Below are 14,585 nucleotides of genomic sequence, written 5' to 3'. Positions count from 1 at the left end.
ATGAATTATACACTCATAATTACACCTTTTACACAACACACAGCAACCTGGTATATGAATTATACACACGTACATATTCACACCTGTTACATGTAACACCACACACCTGGTATATGAATTATGCACACGTACATATTCACACCTGTTACATGTAACACCACACACCTGGTATATGAATTATATACACGTACATAATTACACCTGTTACATATCACACACACACAGCACACCTGGTATATGAATTATACACACATACATAATTACCCTGTTACAGGGGCCAGTGCCGTGGCTCACTTGGTTATCTTCCACCTGCGGTGCCGGCATCCCATATGGGCGCTGGGTTCTAGTCCCGGTTGCTCCTCTTCCAGTCCAGCTCTCTGCTATGGCCTGGGAAGGCAGTGGAGGATGGCCCAAGTGCTTGGGCCCTGCACCTGCATGGGAGACCAGGAGAAGCACCTGGCTCCTGGCTTTGGATGGATGCAGCGCTGGCCATGGCAGCCATTTGGGGAGTGAACCAACATTAGGAAGACCTTTCTCTCTGTCTCTCTCTGTCTTTAACTCTACTTGTCAAATTAACAAAGAAAATTACACCTGTTACATATCACACACAACACACCTGGTATGTGAATTATACACAGGTACATAGTTACACCTGTTACATAAAACACACACAGCAACCTGGTGTTTGATTTATGCATACATACATAATTATACCTATTACATATATGTCTCATATATGGTACATAAATTATATATATATACTTGTTATATACAACGTACATATTATATGTGGCATATGAATTATATATGCACGGATAGTTGTACCTGCTAATATACATAGTATATCCGGTATATGAATTATGCATATATACATAATTACACCTTTATATATATATGTACCATAGTATATGTGGTATATGAATTATACATGCATACATAAACATACTTGCTATATATACATGTATGGCATATGACTTATCTACGCACACATAATCACACCTGTTATATGTAACACTCATATATCCATGATATGAATTAAACATGCATACATAATGCTACCTGTTATACATAAAATGCATAATAAATAGTATGTGGATTATACATTAGGTGTAATTATACCTGTTAGATACAACCTACACATTATATGGTACATGAACTATACATAGTTACTTATCATAATATATGTTATACAGTGTATGAATTATGCAGTTATACACATTAAACATACATCACACATGAATTACACATGTGTTATGCCTACATCATATGTATCACATATATGAATTACACATCCATACCTAGATCACATACATTATATTCATGCCATACCACATGAATTATGCATACATCGTACATATATTATACATACATGCATAAATCACACACATCATATGCAACTTTACATATGACTATGCCTACATCACACATTACATACACCACTCACGTGTGTGATTTTCAGGCACATATGAGCAGGACTGTGATTAGCCAAATTGCAGGCATGGCTTCTCTTCCCCATCACCACCAAGGATGGGATTCACAGCTGCGAGAGACGGCGTCGTCTTTGCTTCCCACGGCTGTGCCGCCGGAGCTGCCCACCACGCAGTCTCAGGTCCTCCGTGTGGAACCCGGCGGTCACTTCTCACCGCCTCACAGAGTTTGGGCACGCACACAGGACAGAAGGTCCTGCAAACTGCCCAGTGCTACCACGCTGACCAACCCGAGGTGCAGGCGGGGCGGCGGTGGTCTCTGGTCCCGGGTTGGAGTTTGGGGGTGCTGCAGTCCAGGCTCCAAGACGGCACAGGACAGGCGCAAGGCCCCCATCTGACTGCCACTGGGGCGAAGGCTCACGGTGTCATGCACTTCATCCCAACAGAAACCCGGCACTAAGTGTGCCACCGCTGGATCAAAGCAAGTCAGGCGGAGCCGAACCCTGAAGCCGGACCGGGAGCCACGGTCATGGCTGCCTTAGAAGCTTGCTGTCACTCACTGCAGCAAGACATGGCTCCGCCCCCTCCTCAACTTCAGCGGGCTGGGCCCCGAGCCATGCGAGCCTGTTTTTTCATGGTAAAACCTTCCAAGTTGTACTTGAAATAGCTGCACCGCCAACTCCCTTGGGGAAAGCAAACTTCAGCTGCATGGGTGCTGCAGCAAGTGGCAAACCTCACCAACAGCGGGTTGCAGAGGGTGGCGGGGCCCTGGGGGACCCGATCCGGGAGGGGTGCTTCTGAGACCACGCAGTGCACCCTGGGAGGGAGCTCAAGTACTCGGTCCCTGCCCCCCATGCAAGAGATTAACCAAACCTCCATCCAGGATGGAGTTCCTGGCCCCCAGCTCTGACTCGACCCAGCCCTGTCTGTCGTGGGCATTTGGGAACTGAACCAGCAGTCTCTCTGCCTTTCAAATAAAATGAAAATAAGACTTAAACAGAAATCAGGAAATAAAAATTGGTCATTTAAACATCAGGGAAAACATTACCGTGAGGACACATTACTCTCGCAACAAAGGACCGAGCTGGTCTCAGGTGGAATCCCCCACCGTGGGTGTCACCCCCAGAAACTAAAGGGGGCAGCAGGGACCCAGAGACTCGAATTCTCCTGAGATGGAAGACGAGGAAGAGGGGCAGGTGCTGGCAGTGGGTGGGCGATCTACATGGGAGCCCACCTCACGGGCAAGCAGGGTCCTTTTGGGGGTTGCCATGGCAATGAGCGCCGAAGTGGAGTATCAGCTTCCCTGACAAAAGGCTGATAGGGACAGGAGACTCGGGGACGGGGCCTCACCGAAGGGAAGGAGACCGTGAGGTAGAGCACGGGAGCATGCCAGCCCTCCCCCGCCCGGGACGCCTTTGGTCCACTGCCATGCACAGAGCAGCCATGCAGCACGTCGTGTGTTATTTTACACTCATTTACGAGGTGGCCACACCATCACGGGGACAGCTGAGCTGCTCCACTCCCGCCCTGCTCTGAGTGTGGGCCTCAGGGTCCCCACCCACGCCCCTGGGAGGCAGCCGGGCAGGACCTGAGCCCCTGTGACCAGGGCCAGCCTGGGGAAGGTGCTAGAGCCTGCAGGTCACCGTGGAGGGGTCGCCCCTGGTGTGCTGACCCACACCTGCCCCGTGCCGCTCAGGCTGTCCCCGAACACGCCGAGCAGGTACATCCGTTCCCCCACGTGCAAACAACCCGGTGGACAGGGCAGCCAGCACCGGGGAGGAGGAAGCACACCTTTTATTAGCAGTCTGGTGTGTGCACAGGGAGGGCAGGTCACCACGTGCACCCCGCGGCCACACGGAACTGCACAGGACACGTGGACACGTCTCTAAAAACACAGAATACATGGTGCCGGTGAAAAAGAGAAGGTAGGCGTTTCCATACACGAGCGTCGGTTAACGCACGCCAGGCCAGGCTCCGCTGGCTGCTGGCTGCAGGCCCTTCAGCCATGGCTGACGCACGGTGTGGCCGGACACGGGGACACAGCACAGCTGTAGGGTCGGGGCCGCCCCCCTGCACCCCGCCCGCCCCGATCCCCACACGGGGCCCCCTGCACAGGCCGCGGGCACTCCACAGGTGCCGGCATCACGACAAGAAGCGTGTTTATAAACACAGACTAGGATGCTCGCTTTATTGGAACAGGGTTACAGGCAGTTACAAAAGACCCAGGGTAACCCACGGTGTGGGATATGGCTTAGCTTCTCAGGGCTCGGGGCTGTCCGGTCCCAGGGAGCCCGCACGGAGGCCCCAGTCCTGGCGGCCAGCGACGAGGCAAGACCGGCGCCGGCGGCCACACTGCACTCCGTCCCGCGGGTGGGGCCCAGGTCCGCGGGACCCGGCGAGGGCGGGGCCGGTGATTGTCCAGGACACGCGTGCGCCGCCCGCCGTGGCGAGGGCGTTAAGGCCTTCGGGTTCCCTGCGGCACGGCGAGAAGGCACTGACACGGGCGCCGCGGTGCCCCCAGGCGTGCCTCACTGTGCCATGGAGCGTGCGTCCGTCCGTCCGTCGGCTCAGGAGTAGAAGGGCCGCCCCTTCTCGGGCGCCTGCAGTCTGCTCAGCCGTGCCACCTGCGAGGGCGACGGGGGCACGTCCTGCCGGAAGGGGCCCTTGGCCGGGGCGTAGGCGCCCTCGGGGGCCGGCAGCTTCTTCATCTGCTGCTCCTTGCGCCGCTGCTCCTGGCGCAGCAGCTCCTGCGTCTCCAACATGACCCTGGCATTGAAGCCGTGGCCGCCCAGGTAGCCGTTCTTGGAGCCCTGGTAGCTGGAGTAGCGCGGGCTGTCCTTGGCGCTCTGGAAGGCCTCCCCTGGCGGGCAGCTCTGCTCCCATGAGTCCTGCGACACGCAGCTGGCGTTCTTCCTGCTCTGCCTGCAAGGCAGAGGGCAGCGGTCAGCATGGGCTGGGGCGGGGACGGGGTGGCCCGCGAGGCAGGGGCTCCAAGCCTCCCCGGATCTGATCCAGCAGACTGGCTGCAGGTCCCCCGGATCTGACCCAGCAGAGACTGGCCGCGGGGCCCCCCGGATCTGACCCAGCAGAGACTGGCCGCGGGGTCCCCGGATCTGACCCAGCAGACTGGCCGCGGGGTCCCCGGATCTGACCCAGCAGAGAGAGACTGGCCGCGGGCCTCCCCGGATCTGACCCAGCAGACAGACTGGCCGCGGGGCCCCCCGGATCTGACCCAGCAGAGACTGGCCGCGGGGTCCCCGGATCTGACCCAGCAGAGACTGGCCGCGGGGCCCCCCAGATCTGACCCAGCAGAGAGAGACTGGCCGCGGGGTCCCCCGGATCTGACCCAGCAGACAGACTGGCCGCGGGGCCCCCCGGATCTGACCCAGCAGAGAGAGACTGGCCGTGGGGCTCCCCAGATCTGACCCAGCAGACAGACTGGCCGCGGGGTCCCCAGATCTGACCCAGCAGACTGGCCGCGGGGCTCCCCAGATCTGACCCAGCAGACAGACTGGCCGCGGGGTCCCCGGATCTGACCCAGCAGAGACTGGCCGCGGGGACCCCCGGGTCTGACCCAGCAGAGAGAGACTGGCCGCGGGGCCCCCCGGATCTGACCCAGCAGAGACTGGCCGCGGGGCTCCCCGGATCTGACCCAGCAGACAGACTGGTCGCGGGGTCCCCGGATCTGACCCAGCAGAGAGAGACTGGCCGCGGGCCTCCCCGGATCTGACCCAGCAGACAGACTGGCCGCGGGGCCCCCCGGATCTGACCCAGCAGAGACTGGCCGCGGGGCCCCCGGATCTGACCCAGCAGAGAGAGACTGGCCGCGGGCCTCCCCGGATCTGACCCAGCAGACAGACTGGCCGCGGGGCCCCCCGGATCTGACCCAGCAGAGACTGGCCGCGGGGTCCCCAGATCTGACCCAGCAGAGAGAGACTGGCCGTGGGGCTCCCCAGATCTGACCCAGCAGACAGACTGGCCGCGGGGCCCCCCGGATCTGACCCAGCAGAGAGAGACTGGCCGCGGGGCTCCCCGGATCTGACCCAGCACAGACTGGCCGCGGGGCCCCCCGGATCTGACCCAGCAGAGACTGGCCGCGGGGCCCCCCGGATCTGACCCAGCAGAGAGAGACTGGCCGCAGGGCTCCCCAAATCTGACCCAGCAGAGAGACTGGCCGCGGGCCTCCCCGGATCTGACCCACCGCCGGGAACACGTGCTCGGCGGTCGCAGCGGGGAACCCGCGGTCTGCACGGTCTCCCCCAGCTCGCTCCCTGCCACCCCAGGAGAGGACACACACAGGGTTCCAGTTCTCACTCCTGCCGCCAGGTGCGTGGGGTCTTGAGGAAGCATCATTGTGATTTACCACCGCGTCTTGGGTCTGCAGCAAGACTGGCTATGATAAAGTAAAACAATTTCAGGCCCTTATTTATTTATTTATTTTTGCCTTGAAAATGGAAAAGAGGGAGAGCTGACGGAGTCGTAAAGCAAAATATATTGCTGCATTTATCAACGGAAAAATCGCCCGGGCACAGCCTGCATGGCTCCACCTCACCAGGGGACAGATGCCGGAGGGCGAGCGAGGCCTGGGGTGAAACCCGCCCCTTACCCACGGTGGGTGGGGGGCAGTCAGTCTGCCATTGGCCATTTGGATATCTATGGCATCACGGCACCATCAACGTGAAAATCAGCCCGCTGTGGGGTCCCTGAATTCTGAGTCCCGCCTTGGCAGGGCCAGACGCGCTGGCTGTGTGGGGCTCTCTCGGCCCGCGGGCCCTCAGCCGGGATAGCTCGGCAAGGTAACCGGACTTCCGGTGCTGCGCCTCCTCTGGACCCAGCCATCGGCACCGCAGCTGCCCACGCTATGTGCACGTGGCTCTCTCTAGATGGGCGCCTGACGTGCAGCCGGCCCCAGCGAGAAGACGGAAGAGTTTATTTGCCTAAAGTTCTGATTATCCGCACTTAAAAAAAAAAAAAAAGTCATGAGTTAATAGGCTGGGGGCATTGAGTGATGGGAGAAGTGGCGGCGCAAAGCCAGGGAGTTGCCATCCATCACAAGACTGTAATTAAAACAGCCAACGTGTTACTGAGACCACGGCCATAGAGGCGGGGCTCCTTCACAGGTTCCTGCAGATCTGCCTGTCCCCTGTCCAGCCTCCTGGGATGCCCAGCCCCCTCCCCCACCAGGTGGGCGGATGTGGGGTCACCCCAGGAAGACAGACTTTCTGAGTCTAAACAGAGAATTCACTGAAGGTCTGTTAGGGATGGAAAATGTGACGATGTGAGAGAACGCATTTCCTGCAGCTAAAATCTTCAAATTGATCGGCTTAGAGAGAAAGAAGCCGGCTGCCCTGAGGTTCGCGACGTGACATGCGGGTGACACGCGCAGAATCGGATAAGGGGACTGCAGGATGCTCATGAGGGGGCAGGCGCTTGTAGCAGTGGCTGGCACGCTGTTAGGGACGCCAGCGACCCCCACTGGACCGCCTGATTCGAGTCCTGGCTCCGCTTTCGGTCTAGCTGCCTGCTAACACGCATCCCGGGAGGCAGTGGGTGATGGCTCCGGTACCTAGGCCCCTGCCGCCCACCTGAGACCTGGATGGAGACCCTGGTCCAGTCAGGGCTGTTATGGGCATCTGAGGAGTGAACCTGCAGATGGAAGAGCTCTTTGTCTGTCTCTTTCTTTTTCTGTTTCAAATAGGCCTCGTGGAGACCAAAAGGACGCAGAGGGTTGGAAACTGGGCGCCAGGCACGGTAGGGGGAGACAGGCAGAGGCAGACCCAGTCGCAAACCTGTCCCCGTGGCTGGGCAGCTGTGGAGCTGGGAGGGTCGCGCTGCCTGGGCCCAAGCGCCCTCATCGGGAACAGGCCTGTCAGGGTGTCGGCTCAGAGGAGAGGCGCTGGCGGGTGGGGAGACGCCCACGCCCCGCCGCCTACACCCAGGTGGCTTGAGTCTGGGGCTCTGCCTGCTCCTCTCTGAACAGGAAGAGGAGGGCGCCAGTCCAGCGGGAAAGCCGTGGCTGTTATGGGAAATCCAAACAGCAGCCGCCCCTCCTGGGCACGCGTGAGTGTCGGAGCCCCTGCCAGGGGCGGGCAGGAGACGGACTGCAGAGGAGGTGGGGACAGGTGGGGGGCAAGTAAGCCAGAGAGCCCCGTCCAGAGGGTGAGGCCAGGAGAGACCAGCGGACGCCCTGGCACCACCGCCCCCCTCCCGAAGGTGGGGACCCTGGCACCCCCGTTCCCTGCCCCTGATCTCCTACCGGGCCCTCCCCATGGGGTCTCTCCCAGCGCCTGCTCCGGCCCTCCGCACCGCGGGTCACTCCTCCCCCCAGATGCTCCTCGCTATACCCAGGGGCACCTCAGCACGGCTGTGGGACAAGACGAGGGAGAGCTCTGTTTCTTCAGGAGCAAAAACAAAAAAGCTTGAAACGTGAGCACAGGCATGGAGAACGCAAGTGAGAACACTGCACGGTTTCCCATGATGCCGTGCGCCCGGATGCACGTCTTTGCACCCCACACCCCAGCTCCCACAGTGAGACACCGCAGCCCAGGGACTCCCCTCGGCGCCACCAGCACACGCCGGACAGGCCAGGGGAGGGGCTCCAGGAAGAACTGTGCCTGAGCACCTGACGGCCAGGGGTTCCCGCCAGCCCGGAGGGGAGCGTTCCGGCTCCCAATGCCCCAAACGCGGCCCCAGGGGCACGGCAGGCGTGGGCTGGAGTTCGGTGTGGTCCTGGGGAAGCTGCTGCACGTCTCTGAGCGTTTCTCTGAGAGGCCAGGTGCCCTCTCACATTTGTGCAGACCCAAGCTTCCATGGCTCATCCGGCGAGGGCTATGCGACCCGCAGGGAAAGCGATTCGGCACCCAGATGCATCCCGGGGACTCCCCTCGCGCCCAGGGTCCCCGGCTGACCCGGTCAAGCGGGTGACGACTGCTCGCCTGTGCACGGAAGCAGGGGGCCGAGGCTCACGTCCGACGGTCAGAAGCGTAACCGACAGGACTTTCACCGAGGACAGAGTCACTGTGCCGAGGCGGGACACAGCCAGCAGACGCCCATCCACGCAGCGCGGCCTGGGGCCTGGCTTTGCGAACCGGCTCCAGAGCAGCCGCTGCTTCGGGACGCTGGGGGCGCTGACCACCGCTCTGTGCCCTGTGCCTGCAGGAAGAGCTCTGATGGGAAAGTGGCTGCCGCCTCAGTGGACACAGGCCCGACCACCTGCCAGCTCCCGGCCCTTTGACAGTGAACGTGCTGGGCAGGTGGGTTAGCACAACCGCTCTTGCCTGGTGGTCAGCCCATGAGCTGAGCCCCCGGGCACACCCTGGACAGCAGCAGGGAGAGAGTGGGGTCTCGTGTGTGGACACACGGGAGGGAGCAGGACCTGCACCAGGGCCCAGCCCCGCACTCACGGGCCACCGCTTCACCTTCTGCCTTGTCCAGTCTTCTCGCCCTGCCCAGCCCAAGCCACGCCCCGTGCTTGCCCCGCTCACTCACCTCGGCAAGGAGCTGTACTGGCGCTGGGCCTGCTGGAAGCTGTCCCGCTCCTCCTGCCGCTGCCGCTGCACCTGCACCTCCACCGACACCGAGTGTCTGCCGCTCTGCGCCGCCGGCCGGGAGCTGGGCTGCAGGGACAAGGGGCCGTGGTGAGCGGGGAGGAGACATCACCCAGCTAGGGCGGGAGACGAGGGGCCATGGTGATCGGGGAGGGGACATCACCCAGCTAGGGCGGGAGAGGAGGGGCCGTGGTGATCAGGGAGGGGACATCACCCAGCTAGGGCGGGAGACGAGGGGCCGTGGTGAGCGGGGAGGAGACATCACCCAGCTAGGGCGGGAGACGAGGGGCTGTGGTGATCGGGGAGGGGACATCACCCAGCTAGGGCGGGAGATGAGGGGCTGTGGTGAGTGGGGAAGACATCACCCAGCTAGGGCGGGAGAGGAGGGGCCGTGGTGAGCGGGGAGGAGACATCACCCAGCTAGGGCGGGAGATGAGGGGCTGTGGTGAGCGGGGAGGAGACATCACCCAGCTAGGGCGGGAGACGAGGGGCTGTGGTGATCGGGGAGGGGACATCACCCAGCTAGGGCGGGAGATGAGGGGCTGTGGTGAGTGGGGAAGACATCACCCAGCTAGGGCGGGAGAGGAGGGGCCGTGGTGAGCGGGGAGAGGACATCACCCAGCTAGGGCGGGAGACGAGGGGCCGTGGTGAGCGGGGAGGAGACATCACCCAGCTAGGGTGGGAGACATCACCCAGCTAGGGCAGGAGAGGAGGGGCCGTGGTGAGCGGGGAGGAGACATCACCCAGCTAGGGTGGGAGACATCACCCAGCTAGGGCAGGAGACATCACCCAGCTAGGGCGGGAGACAAGAAGGGAAGAGACACCACACCCAGCTAGGGACATGTCTGGGGCATCCTCTCACACACTGGAGAGCAGACAAAGGAACATCACTGCTCTAAGGAGTGGCAGCTCCGTCATCCTAAACTGCATTGCTGGTGTTGGCCTGTGGTTCAACTTGAAGCCAAACTCTCCGGCCTTCTTAATGAGGTGTGGTCAGCAGTGACAAGGGATGCCGATGTGTGGCACGCCTCCCACACGTGGCAAATACAGCAGGACTGGGCAGACGCTGAGACGGGTGGAGGGTGCTGGGGGAAGCATCCCAGTTGAGTTACCAGGACGGCACTTCACTTGGTTCCGCACACCCAAAGCCCCTGGCTACGTATGCCGGTGAGCAGGCCACACGCTGACGGACGCATCTCCCCAGCACTGGATTACTGAGTGTGCGTGCTGTGCTATACAGACCGCGCCCCGGGAACGCATCTGCGTCTCACTGGCAGTTGCTGGCTTGCGGTCCAAGTGGCAGCCGCTGTCGGTGCCACAGGCCCAGCGCCGGTACCTGTCACAGCCCTGGGCGCAGGTGCCCCAAGCAGGGCTGTGGCACTCACAGAGCCGAGTCCCCGTGTGTGTTACACAGCACCGTGCACCAGCCTGCTCTGCTACATATGAGGAGTGGCTTGTGTGTGGAGAGGAGAGCCCAGGAACTTGAGGATGCTGTAATAACAGCCTTGTGGCATTGGCGTGCAGAGGGGTAGCTGACACGCGGCCTTGGGACATCAAGGACGGCCCCCATCTACTCTGCTGGTTGCGCCAGGCCAGGCCAGCACACTCTCGTGGATAGCCATCGGCTCAGCAGAGCCAGCGAGCCCATCAGAAACACCCAACACACACGACGCCCTGCTCTCACTCACAGACGTTCACGGCCACAGAGGCCCCGCCTTCCTCCTTGTGGGAGGGGCCGGGAAGCAGAGTGGCGAGCGTGGGCAGTCCAGGAGCAGCCGGGACAGAGGGCAAGCAAAGGAAGACGGCTGCTCCCTTCCCGGCCCCCTCAGCACCAGCGACTGGCGACCGGCTTGGGCACTGGCGGAGCCGTACAAGGGGAGGCCGGGTCTTGTGGGGACACAGGCTGTGTTTTCCAGGTGTTTCTCCCAGAGGCCTGAAGATTCCGACAGAGGAAGACGATGGAGAAGCAGGTGGGCTTTCGAGTGCCCAGCTCTGCCTTCTCCCACACAGCTCACCCGGCACCTTCTCCGTGGGACCTGCTGGGGTCCCCACGATCCCCACCTCACCCAGGACACGAGAGGCATCCAAGGCCTGGAAGTACACACCGGTGTCTGTCACTCCTGGGGCTCCCGCCGACGGTGTAGACAGGGGCTGCCCGTCTGTTTCCCTCCATGTCCCTTTTCAGAGCACGGGGAGGGGTCTGTAACCAGGGCCAACCACGTTACCGCAAACAGGAAGTGTTCACGGGTCACAGGTTTCCACAGAGGCCACGGACCACGGTCGGCCCACAGCGGTGATGGAGCTGACACGGGGCGTGAGGAAGCCACCTCCTGGTTAGAGCCTCCACGCACACTGTGGGGACAGCGTCACACGCCCCAGTCCCCAGGCAGGAATGGAGTCAGACACCCACACCCAGAATCACGAAGGGCAGGATGAAGCGGACACAGAGATGCTCCTTAGCCTCCCTGAGAAGCCCGTGCTTCCGGGGCCGGCGTCGTGGTGCGGTGGTTGAACCATCACCAGCAGCGCCAGCATCCCATGTGGGAGTGCTGCTTCCAGCCTGGCTGCTCAGCTTCCCATCGGCTCCCTGCTAATGGGCACCGGGGAAGGCAGCCCAAGTGCCTGGGCCCCTGCCGCCCCTGTGGGAGACCAGGGTGGAGTTCCCGGCTCCTGGCTTTGGCCTGGCCCAGCCCTGATGCTGCAGCCGTCTGGGGGTGAACCAGCGGATGGAAGATGGCCCTCCCTTGTGTCCCTCTGTGTGGGGGACACGTGTGCAGGCTCAGGGAGGACAGCTCTGCAGCAGCAGCCATTGCAAGGCGCGGCTCAGCTCCAACAGCGCGGCCCACGGGTCCGCCTGGCCCACGCGTGGTGATGCAGCTGGTTCCCGGGAATGACCTTTTACATGAAAATAATGGTGCAGGCTGTCCGGCCGCAGTGACCATGCCGTCTGCAGAAATGGATCCACCACGGTGCCGCGGACAGGGCTGGGGCACGCACAGTGGCTCTGGAAACCCAGCTACGTGTGCTCATCCGGTGCCAGGGAGACCCCGTGCACAGCATGGCTGCCACTCAGCCGTGTGACACAAAACACGAACTCCACCTTCTCCACGCTATCCCCTGAACTGAACCATCCACTAGATGCTCCTATTAAAGTCACTCTCATGTTCCAAAATAAAAACAGAAAATAGAAAAAAAAAAAAACAACAAACCACTAAACAGTTAATAGAAAACAAAAACAAGGACCCACGGTTTGAAGCGTCTCTACTGATTAGAATTAGGACGCTTTGTAGGACTTTTATAGCTGGATGTAAAAGCTGCCACAACACAGAGCACGTTAAGCCACCACATGTGTTGTTGGCACCCACACGGGCCCTGGGTCGAGTCCCAGCTACACAGCTTCCCAGCCAGCTCCCTGGGATACAGGCCTGGGAAAGCAGCGGAAGATGGCCCAAGTGCTTGGGCCCCTGCACCCACCTGGGAAACCGGGATGGAATTCCTGGCTCCTGGCTTTGACCTGGCCCTGTCCTGACTGTCGCAGCCATTTGGGGAGTGAACCAGTGGATGGAGACCTTTCTCTGTTTCTCCCTCTGTCTGTAACTCTACCTCTTAAATAAATAAATATATCTTTGAAAAGAGAAAGAAAAGAACAGTGAGTAAGCACATGTGTGCATACACGTGTATACCTGTAAACATGTATGTAAAATTCTTACAGATGATGGCTTTGGGTAGGCTTTCCACTGAAATAACGGCTAGTGAAAATCTTCACACTGTCACTGATGTCCAAAGTCAGAAGAAAAAGACAGACGGTTCGCGTGCTTTGGATGGAGACGGAAGGTGAGGACCACACTGATCGGGACCCCAGGAGGCCAGTGGCACCCCGTGAGACCTGGCCGCCTTCGGGGAGCAACTCAGATGTGCTTTGACCCTCGCGTGAACCCCACAGGCTGACAAACATGGCGACCAAAGACTTGGTAGGAGGGAGGACCAGGCTCGTGCCATGAAATCCTGCCCAGGGTGTGGTCCCTCACAGCGTTCAACCGTGGCCACTGTGTGGCTGGCTCAGGGACACACCGTCCCCTGGGCCTGGCCACCCTGCCCTCCCAGGCTCCGAGCTTCCTGTGACACACTCCTTTCCGGGTCCCAAGGCCACTGGGGCCCTGACACAGCACCCGTCTGTCTCTCACTTTCCCACCACGCGGCTTCCCTACCTTAAACAGGGCAGCTGTTGACAGCCATGGGGGCTGTGCACGTCACCCCCAGGCCTTCACGGGTAGAATGGGTCACAGCTCACACCCGAGTCCCCACCCCAGGTCCCCCTGGGTCACAGACATGTCCCCGCCTCCAGCCATCTGTCTTTGAGAAAAATGCCATTTTCTCAGGCACAGGAGAGGCAGCCAATGGGCTCACCCACGAAAGAAGCCACGTGGAGCCCTAACACGGTGAGCAGGCAGGAAAACGGGGGTCTGTATGGAGAGCCGGCGAGGGGGCAGGGGAGGAGGGGAGGCCAGGCCGGAGGCGGGTCCCCGCTGCTTTCAGTCGCCACCGACCTGGGATGGAAAGGACTGAGCACACGGCTATTAGCTGCCCCATTATCCCATCCGTCAGGCGTCTCGGCGGGCCAGGCGTCTCCTTGTGGGCACCACTCACGTCTCTGCAGAGTTCTCACAGCAATCCATACTCGGGGCTGCAGCCTGCAATTTAATTCTTTTAAAAGCCACATGATGGCCTGTCCTTATCTGAGCCCAGCCGTCAGCCCATCATCTTGAGAAAGATTTAAAGCAACTTGCTGCTGTATCTGCGTTGCACCTGGCACAGCGGGAAGAAGATGCTGTTTCTTCTCTCCCTCAATTTGGGCGAGAGCTAAGCAGGTTTTCCCGGGCCTGTGCCCATCTGGGGACCCTCTGAGCCACAGACCAGCTCCCTCGGGCCCAAACGTGTTTTTGGACAAAGGCCCTGGAACAGGTGCATTCTCTGGGGTTTATGGGAACACGTTCAAAATAGAGGCACTCAACAGGGCTGGGGTGACCTCTCCCCAGCTGGGTATGTCCAGTAATTGGCTTGGATGCTTGTCTGTAGGACACATCTGGTTGCATTTGTGTGTGGGCAGTCCTAACAAGCATGCCGATTTCCACTAACAAGGGCCCGAGTCCTGCTCAGAGCCGGAAGATGAGCAGGGGCTCCTCACGCCACCGAGCGCGGGCCGCGCCAGGGAGTGATGTCATACTCTCTCCCCCTCTCCAGCACGGAGACCTGGCAAGGCCAGCACACACACGGAAGAGGTACTCAAAGCTCCCCCTGTGGGCGGACGGACAGAGCCTCCAGACTAAGTCGCCATCAGAACAAGGGAGTGGCTCTTATCCCAGCGAGGATGAGGCTTGGTACCAAAGGTTATCATGCAGGGTTAATCCTACTGAAAATAGATCTTTGTATAAAAAAGATTGGGACTAGGAGTGGAAGGAGGAAAAGGGTAGAAGTGTGGGCGGGAGGTGGGTAGAGTGGGAAGAATTAGTATGTTTCTAAATTTGTATACATGAAAGGCAAAGCTTGTATACCTTAAATAAAAGGTTTCTTTAAAAAAAGAAAAGGAAAGAAGAAAGTTAATCCAGCCATT

The 14,585-nt window shown here is 59.8% G+C and overlaps 1 protein-coding gene across 12 annotated transcripts in view; it reads right to left on the bottom strand.

Moving 5' to 3' along the window:
• Positions 1–3,599: 3,599 nt before the first annotated feature.
• The window catches only part of PARD3 (par-3 family cell polarity regulator), a 528,240-nt gene continuing 517,254 nt past the window's right edge, over positions 3,600–14,585 (bottom strand). For all 12 annotated transcript variants that reach the window (XM_062211210.1, XM_062211216.1, XM_062211204.1 and 9 more), the window contains 2 exons: positions 8,916–9,043; positions 3,600–4,349 (listed from right to left, as the gene is read on the bottom strand). In XM_062211210.1, coding sequence (XP_062067194.1) covers positions 3,995–4,349; positions 8,916–9,043 — 483 coding nt within the window. In that variant the 3' untranslated portion in view covers positions 3,600–3,994. The remainder of the gene's footprint in view (positions 4,350–8,915; positions 9,044–14,585) is intronic.

This window comes from Lepus europaeus, chromosome 14, assembly GCF_033115175.1.
Source record: "Lepus europaeus isolate LE1 chromosome 14, mLepTim1.pri, whole genome shotgun sequence".
NCBI lineage: Eukaryota > Metazoa > Chordata > Mammalia > Lagomorpha > Leporidae > Lepus > Lepus europaeus.
This window is presented reverse-complemented; position numbering and strand designations above follow the sequence as displayed.